This window comes from Arctopsyche grandis, chromosome 1 (genome assembly GCF_051622035.1).
Source record: "Arctopsyche grandis isolate Sample6627 chromosome 1, ASM5162203v2, whole genome shotgun sequence".
Lineage (NCBI taxonomy): Eukaryota > Metazoa > Arthropoda > Insecta > Trichoptera > Hydropsychidae > Arctopsyche > Arctopsyche grandis.
This window is the reverse complement of record NC_135355.1, coordinates 4,670,679-4,679,840: the sequence shown is the minus strand read 5'-3', so window position 1 is coordinate 4,679,840 and position 9,162 is coordinate 4,670,679. Positions and strand designations below refer to the sequence as shown.

At 35.0% G+C, this 9,162-nt stretch overlaps 2 protein-coding genes across 6 annotated transcripts in view; one reads left to right on the top strand and one right to left on the bottom strand.

Moving 5' to 3' along the window:
* Positions 1 to 3,278: 3,278 nt before the first annotated feature.
* The window catches only part of nudC (nuclear distribution C, dynein complex regulator), a 57,105-nt gene continuing 51,221 nt past the window's right edge, over positions 3,279 to 9,162 (top strand). Inside the window, exons 1-4 of one of the 4 annotated variants that reach the window (XM_077427808.1) lie at positions 3,279 to 3,468; positions 6,184 to 6,261; positions 6,341 to 6,560; positions 6,642 to 6,802. In XM_077427808.1, coding sequence (XP_077283934.1) covers positions 3,394 to 3,468; positions 6,184 to 6,261; positions 6,341 to 6,560; positions 6,642 to 6,802 — 534 coding nt within the window. In that variant the 5' untranslated portion in view covers positions 3,279 to 3,393. Of the gene's footprint in view, positions 3,469 to 6,162; positions 6,262 to 6,340; positions 6,561 to 6,641; positions 6,803 to 9,162 lie in introns of those variants that run through there. The other 3 variants (XM_077427896.1, XM_077427978.1, XM_077428062.1) reach the window with 3 other exon arrangements.
* Positions 8,268 to 9,162, bottom strand: part of LOC143909886 (uncharacterized) — a 34,632-nt gene continuing 33,737 nt past the window's right edge. The window contains exons 3-4 of one of the 2 annotated variants that reach the window (XM_077428179.1): positions 8,703 to 9,150; positions 8,268 to 8,622 (exon numbers count right to left, since the gene is read on the bottom strand). In XM_077428179.1, coding sequence (XP_077284305.1) covers positions 8,585 to 8,622; positions 8,703 to 9,150 — 486 coding nt within the window. In that variant the 3' untranslated portion in view covers positions 8,268 to 8,584. The remainder of the gene's footprint in view (positions 8,623 to 8,702; positions 9,151 to 9,162) is intronic. The other variant, XM_077428265.1, reaches the window with a different exon arrangement.

Sequence of the window (9,162 nt, the reverse complement as noted above, 5' to 3'; positions counted from 1 at the left end):
ACGTAAGAATGTTAGAAATATATTAGATGAATCGAAATGGTTGGATATTAGAAATAGTCTTAAATTAGGCACTTTAAAATTTGTATATAAGCTACATAGATAAGAATCTATTACCCAAATATTTTAATAATCATATAGTTAGGAATTGAGATATACATAATTATAAAACTAGAAATAGGAATAAATTAATTATAGGTAGAGTTAAGAAAGCAAAAACTGCAGGAGGTGTTTTCCACAGAGGTGTTCAAATATACAATGCCCTTCCTGAGAGCATTAGAGGTGCTAGTAACATTGGTACTTTCTTGGGGGGTGTTAATGGATACCTCTATGGAAGATGACGTAATTATAAATGTATGTAAGATTAATAGAATGCTATGTTTGGAATTATATTATATTATTTTAAGTTTACTAATTATAGTTTTGCTAATTTTTTTAACTATGTTATATTGTAGTTTTAGTTTAAAATTGTTAATTGTGAAATTGTTAAATAATTCATTAGCAATTTAATATTTAATAATAAATAAAAATAATACTCAAATAGTGGTGACATAGTAGGTAGGAAGGTATTTAGTCAATTTAATCGAGGAACCGTTTCAACAATGAAATCCGAAAAATTGGCAAACTCTGATAGAAAATGATCGACCTGGAGTCACAAATATCTATAAATATATGTAAATTCTGATCGTCAGCATTACAGATATACTCAGAATAAATTCTTTTCAATAGAGGTCAACTCATAGGATCAAACTCGACGCCTATCGGTGCTAGGCAAAAGCCCAACCACCGAGCCATGCTGATAATACTTATTCGAAATATTGGTAACTTCTAAAAAGAGAGAGTGGAACAAATTACACAAACAACGGGTTTTGGAGGAATGCAACAAAAACCAATTCCAATTGACTGAAATAAGTCGCATAAAATATTCAATGATATCTTAGGAAGTACAGATTTTAGGGGGGGTCGGGGTCGGGTGGTGCCCGAGGGCACCAAATTAGTTAGGGCGCCGCTCGATGTACCCAAAGCGCTTTAAAATTAAAATTAGAGCGCCAAAGGTCCTACATTTGTACTCGGCAAATTCTATTCAAATAATCTACTGGAAAAAGCAAATCTTCGAATTAAGCTCACCAAATTTGATATTATTAGCAATGAACTTATCAATTTAAAAGCCTTTCTTTCAAATAAAGTTCAAGATAAAATTAATCCACTCATTGTATTTAATTGTATAAAACAGCACAATTTACAAGAATTATATCCAAACTATGTGGAAAATATGTGGATGCGTGTGAAAGGAAAGATGAAGCGTCAATTTGGCAGAACGCGTTCCCCTTTTGATTTATATTTAGATGAATTTGTATTGAACCACAAACGAATGCGTGTATATTCCATTCCATTCGCAATATGTGGAATATTTTCATACGCTGCCCAACCGTGCGAAATTATATGCGAACCAGGCAGTATACATATGTCGGAGTATTTCATCAGGTAAAAGTCGAGTTAATTTAGGACACGGCAATACTATTGGCATCGCAAAGAGTAGCCAACCACAGGAAGAAGTGGGTTGACCGAGCCTCGCTTCCAAGCCTAGAGGGTCCGCCCTGTCGAGAATTCAGACTTTTACCGGTAAAGGTCTGTTCATACCTAGTCAGCACGTACCGACTTCAGCAGGTATCCGGCCGTACTAAAAGTATTCTTTGGTACATTTTGTATGGGTATATTCATACCAACCGTCACGTTTACGCCACGGCAGGCTTACAGCAGTACCCGACATTTCCTGTTCATACCTTACAGCAACATCCGTCAACGTATCGTATCCGTTTTTTTGGCCATCGTGGAAATATACACGCGAATTACGTGCCATGAGTTTGCCGCTGTGCTGTTTTAAACCAATTATCGATAGTGACAGTTGACAGCTGTTCAATCTTTCGACATGGTTTTGGCGCAAATATTTAAAAAAAAAATTTTTTTATGGAAATATTTAAAAAATTTTTGTCCATCATCCTCTAGATCCTTATACAGTGTCCAAAACTCTCCTTCGGTTTTTCTATTTTTTAACATGGGATGCACATCAAAACGCCTCCGTGCTTTTTTACTGCCTTCTTGAGCTTCTTCTTTCAACAACAGCGCGATTATACATAATTTTTCGTTCGATAAACGTCGAAACATTTTTGCTGACTTGTATTCTGACGCGTAGCTACGAATGCACGTGTATGCATTCATATTGCAAGTACTCGACAATACAACGTAAGCAATATTGCGCCGTATCGTCATGGCCTCTAATGTAATGTAAGTAAGTAATCCGATTTTGCCTTGCACTCGGCCAAAGTGATGTAAGCGTGACGTGACCGCGACGTGTAGGTAGACATGAATAGAAATGTAATAAAATGACATATTTGAAACGGAGTCGTGCAGTGCTGTTAAGTATGAACAGACCTTAATACGGGAGAAAAAGCCTGTTCCTCTTGTTCCTATTGTATCCTGCTCGCGTAAATTAAGTGAGTATGTACCGTTTACCATGCACCCTTTTTTTGATCTTTCGACTTAAGATTATGGGGACTGATCTAGTTGTGAAGGTGTTCTTCACCACCAGTCCGCCATGTATTATAGACGAGTTCGTCTGTGTTTTAGTAGTTATTACTGCTATTTGTTTGGATAAGGTATTTTATTGTTTGAATATACAAGTGTATAAATATGTTGTTGAAGCGGCTGGAATCGTAGTGTTCTCGAGACGGCTATTGTTGACTTGGTGTCGTGATGGCCGCTGGATCTGCAATGTGTCGTTGCTCTGGATCCGGCTGAGTTGCAAGCGTTCTTCGATAAACGTCGAAACATTTTTGCTGACTTGTATTCTGACGCGTAGCTACGAATGCACGTGTATGCATTCATATTGTAAGTACTCGACAATACGACGTAAGCAATATTGCGCCGTATCGTCATGGCCTCTAATGTAATGTAAGTAAGTAATCCGATTTTGCCTTGCACTCGGCCAAAGTGATGTAAGCGTGACGTGACCGCGACGTGTAGGTAGATATGAATAGAAATGTAATAAAATGACATATTTGAAACAGAGTCGTGCAGTGCTGAAGCCGTGCAGTGCTGTTAAATATGAACAGACCTTTATCCAGTTTTTTATTATTTTTTTCTAAGGGTGCTTAGAAAAAAATGCCCGATTGCGTCACACCATTGGGTGTAAGGCCGGCACTGATCTTAGGCATATTTTAATCAATATTTACGACCTTAAATTAAACGCCATAAGTTCATAATCAGTTGACAACACTGGCAATCATACGAATGATCAAGTTGGCAGCTGTTGTGTTTGTGTCGCCGAGTCTGAGCCGCTGTCATAGCGACTGAAGTTTCTTTAGATCTCAATTCGCGCCAAAATCTGACTCCAAGATGGCCGAAGACCTGGAAAAGTTCGACTCTATGCTCCTGGCGATGGCCCAGCAGCACACCGGAGGAGTCAAAGACGTCTGTCACCACTTTTTCACTTCTGCACTGACAGCTTCGACATAACCTCACTTTCCCATCTTCCTAGCACGTTGTTCTAGAAAACCGTCACATCTATTCCTTTGTTTCTATTATTATCCTGTATTAATTTTTAAATTTATTACAAATTTTTATCAGCTCTGATTTTTGCTCAAAATCGCACAAACGGTGACTCACCGTCATTGTCTAAGCTCGATTTTTAGCAGGGATGTGGAGTCTGAGTCGTTAAATTTTGAGCGACTCCGACTCCGTTTTTGCGATTAAATCGCATTGATTTTTTTTAAATTTAATAATGTATATATGAATATTGAATTAGTAACTAAGAGTGACTCATCAATACAAAACGTATGCGGATCTGAAACAAAGGGTTTCTATATTTTTCCATAAGTCAAATTAAGGTGATATGAAATATGATATTTGAAAAATCCTTTTCGCCAAATGTGTACATTTTATTAGTTTAATTTATACATATATGAAAGAAATAAAACTTAAATAAAAGCTAATGACTTACATCAGCTCACTATTCACATTTATATGCAACACCTTGTATTAGTACTCCAGAAATATTAATTCAATGATAAAAATGGGGGAAAAAATTACATTTTTAAAATCAGAGTCAGATTGTGGGAAAATATCCGAGTCAGGAGTCAACTCCACAATCGTGAAAGTTTTAAATCTACTTTGTAAGATAAATTAGACTGGTATCTATTATATGTAGATATACACGCATTTATTTTTTTATTAACAATACTACATATATTGTGTTTTTGCCATTTTAAAAGTCTTATAAATGGTTTTTTTTATTATAGAATTAAATAAATGGTTCTAAAATGTATCATATATTGTCCTGATTACACGGTCTTTATTAACCTTTTGAGTGCTGACGTCTTTTCTATTTCGCCAACATTTTCAACTAGAATTACATATATAGAAATCCAATAGAAAGCAGGTATAAAAATTGTAGCTTATCCAAACAAACCCTAGATAACTACCACCGAGGATTTCGAGTTTTGTAAAGGTGTGTTTAGACTCTGTAATAATCGTGCAACAATATAAAATAAACAAAATAAGTCTATTAATGAATGTATTCTTCCAAAACTAGTTCCATCTTCTTCATTGTTGTTAAAATGTAATGCTCACAATCTAAATGCCAAACCACAATCTAAAATAATCAGCAGTTAGGGATTTCCATCGAGAAATTCTGCAATGATTATACATTCAGAAGTTCCGGTGTAAACCAGTCTTTATAAACATTGACACGGATTACACGATCCATGTTCAATGCTACCTGGAAAGGCTTAGCAGGAAGTATTTTTGTTCACTTTGTACATGCTCAAAATACAAGGCCTATCGGCGTTTTTCAGACCCATGAACTTGTTGGCAAAACGACGATCGGCGTTGGTCAGCATTCAAAAGGTTAACTTATACATATATATTATCTTTCTCGTCGCTTTCCATGTCCGAGGGTGGTGACTTTCCCGTCTTTTAAGTTCTTCTATGTCCTTTCGACACCCCTCAACTCGACTAAAATTTTCCTAGTAGCAGCTCTGACCTTCTCATTCCAACTTGTTGGGGATAGTCCTCTTCTTCTGCTTCCCAGAATGACTAATTGTTCCAGTCGATGTGTCCAAAGAACTGTAGAATACTCGCTCAAGACAAATGGATGATAGCTAGCCTATCACCAATCCTCAGCTCTTGATTCTTCTCGCTATCCAGGAGATTCTAAGCATCCGTCTCCAACTCCACATCTCAAGAGCGTCTATTATTTGCCTTTCTCGAGCTCGTACTGTCTATGTCTCCACTCCGTATAGAAATACGAGGAAGACCAAAGCTTGGACCAGACGCATGCCTCTTGTCTTTCCAAATTTTGCTCCGAGTAGGCATTGAGCTTTTCGACATGCCGATCTACCTTTTTATTTCAGTCTAACTCCCCCCGTAATCTGATTGATTCGAGATAAACTAACTGGTGTACAACTTTAAGATCAGATAGAGCATCCGTCCTCACGGACTGACCATGATTACATATTATACCATATTGAGTTCCTAATTTAAATTATGTACCAGAAATCGTCCTGCAGTGTCAAGAATCATTTTGTATTGAAACGGGAACGTTAGCTACATTTGAGAGGTAGACCATTTGTTTTGTATTAGTACAGTTTTATCAGAAAGCTGAAATTCCACTTTAGATTATTCTTGATATCGATTTCAAACATCTTCAAATCCTCAAAACATCAAGTTCTTGTATCTTATAGATCTCTAAATTGTGATTTTTTTTTATTGAAACTTGCCGTATAATATTTTGTATTAAATTTGCGATTAGTTTTCCGGATGTGAATAAAATTGATATCATATCTGCTTATACATGTTTGTCATTATCAACTTTAACACTTGGGCGATGTTTAAATAAACACAATAAGGTCTTGTGTGAAGCCACAGATAATGTAAAACTTTGAAATAATCCTTGTTTTTCATGTCATTTATCATATATGATATGAAATGCAGTCGGAAGTAATAGTTGAAAAACAATCTAACCACAAAACCACAGGATTGTCTTAGGAGATTATAAATTATATCGCACATTTGTATTCAACGGTCATATTCTCTCAAAGCTTCTTTGGAGTGACACGTGTTCTTATTAATTGTAAACATTAAAGTGTCGAGTTTGTTCGATTTTGATTTTTGATCATTTCTTTTTAGTTGATTGAAACAATTGTGAGCTTCTTGGGGCGTAAAACAGATTTTTTCGTCGGCGGTGAACCTGGTGCTTGGGAAAAGGTATTTGCCGTTAATGATTTTCATCTTTGATTGTATTGTTGGTCAAAATTTTGAATGTTTTTGTTTGTGAATTTGGCAGGTAGTTATGGACGCTTTCCGCAAACAGGAGAAGATGAGTAGATCCGAACACGAGGCGAAAATCAAGGAAAGACAAGACGCCGACAAGCGTATCAAGGATATAGCTGAGAAGAAGAAACGGGAACGGGAAGTACAGGAGAGTAAAATCACCGAAGTCACCGACGACGAAGCCGATAAATTATTGAAGGAAATTGAAGAAAAGCGCCATGAAATGAAAGACGGTATTGAATTTCATTCTATTCGAGTCGTTTTTCATGTTATAAATGTTGTGTGTTTGATTTTTGGTCGTAATTTTTTTTTAGAAGAACCTGAAGAACCTGCTGAAGAAGCACCTAAGGACAGCAAAAATGATGACGATAGCGACAATGATGATCCTAAAGAAAAGGGGAAATTGAAACCGAATTCTGGAAATGGGTGCGATTTTCCGAACTACAAATGGACTCAAACTCTTGAAGAAATTGAGGTAAAATTTGCTTTATTTTATTCACAGCTTTTGATTTCGATCCTTTTTTATGCAAATTTATTTAATTGGAAATATTTCTTTTATTCTATTTATGTTCAATATTGGTATTAGTTATTTTTTTTTTCTTAAAATCGCTATTTCTCCTCCATAGCTCTTACAGAGCAATGAAAAAAATTACCGGAGCGGAGACTTATCAATCTTTACTAAGTTTTACCTACTTTATTCGAATATGACAATGACTTTTGTTGGTTTGCTCTCGTTTATGAGATATGAGCGTTTAAAAAAATGCGCAACTTTTACACTTTATTGGCTTTTGCAATCTTTAACTCAAAATCTAGTATTGCTGTGCCAAAAGTGACTATTGCAATCGACAGCCAGATGTTTTTTCTATTGATTGCGATTTTTATTGTTTTTATTTACTTACAATTAATTATCTAGTGAATTTTAAAAGTCAAAAATATACTTTTTTTTTTACACATTTTTTTTCAATGACCGTAAATGCCAAAAAATTGCTCTTTTTTTAAACGTTCATGTCTCATAAACGAGAGCAAGCCACCAAGAATCATTATCATATTGGAATTCAATTAGTCAAACATAGTAAAGATTGATTAGTCGACGCTCCGATATATAATTAAAAACGTGATTTTTGTTGCTCAGTGTTATTAGAGCCGGAATATTCTATTAGTCTATCGATTTTAAATCATGAGTAGACACTTATTTTTAGCATTCTACGATAGATGCTGATTTGTACTATTTTTTCGCATTTATTTATATATGTATGTATTTTTTTCATATTACTATGTGTATATGTATTTTGTCATTTCTTTTTGTCAGCTTTAAATGGAAAATTTATATTTATTTTGAAAATCATATCTAAAAAAATAGATGCTGAAACTGAATGTTTGCTAAAATGAAACATAAAAATGAAAATGAAACTAAAAATACAGATCTCTAATCAGTTAATCCAGAACTGAAGTTTATTTATCGTTTTCGGTTTTTTTATTTTATTCATTTATCATCTCTTTTCTATTATAAATTCTAGATTTAGATCAAAATTTTATATTCATATCTATCATTAAATAATTATGTATATAAAATTAACATTATATTCTTGTATTTGAATATATCTTTCAATTTCTTGAGACATAAAATGACCCTGAAGTACATTCAACTATTTTTTTTTTGCTATTAGAATCGTCTATCATTATGAATGTATACATATTATTGCGATTTTGATCACAAATCATTTTAATAGAATTATTAATCATTAATAATATTGACTTGAAGTTGGATAAGTTTACTTTTTGACTTATTAATAACAAAATATACCTAGTTTTAAAAGCAAAATTTAATCCATTTCAATGTCATTAATGTAGATATATAGTTGTTACTAAATTAGCATTATATTTTTTTACATTTACAATATATGTACATATCGGGAACAAAAAATCCATACATTTTTTTTTCATATATTTTATTAATACAATGTAAATATATCACAGTTACACGATTCATTGTAAAACATTGTCTTACCTTAAGGGTAATATAATAATATTATAATAATGAATGTATGATAATTCGACGTCTCGCGCTCGTACGGTATATAAATAGGTTAGTATTGTTCTCGACGCTTCCAAGCTTTCGACGTGGACGAAAGCTTCTCACGAATTTGTTATTAAATTTACGCTAAGATGATTTTCAATCAATTGATTTAACTTCATGTTTTCTCCTCGGGTGGATCCTAAACGATGCGATGACTTAATCAAACGCGCTACAGTATTATTACGAGAATCTCGATCCGACGTCCCTCCGTTGTCGCACTGAAATCAAACATTAATCGTTAACATATGTATGTTGAGGTGATTCAACACTTTTATATCAAGTTGTAGATAATACTCACTCTCGACGTAGCATATGGCCGCGAGCAACCCTGCGGTGAACAGTATGGTCATCGTGATAATCAGCACCGTTATCTGGTGCGAGCTCTTGCAACACCACATTTGATTGTCGCCCTTCAGGTTCTTCCCGTGTCTCGTGAAGCCGTTGACGACGGTGAAGTGCGTGGAGCTGGCGACGGACTCGGTGTCTCTCGTTCTTTGGTTTTTAGCCGAAGCCAGTTTGACGTTGTTCCAAAATGGATCTGCATGACTCGATTCCATATCCGTTGGCTCTTCGATGGGGTATTTCTCGTTGTTTGCCAATAGATTTCCAGTCGAGTGCACGTACACAGTCAAGTTATTCTGATAGTTGTTAACCTTGTCGTCGTGGCTCAGTCTGGATGATGACTGCAACTCGTTTATTTTTGACAGATTCGCCGCACTCAACAGCAACGATCCAGAAGATGCGCTCTGCAATTAAAT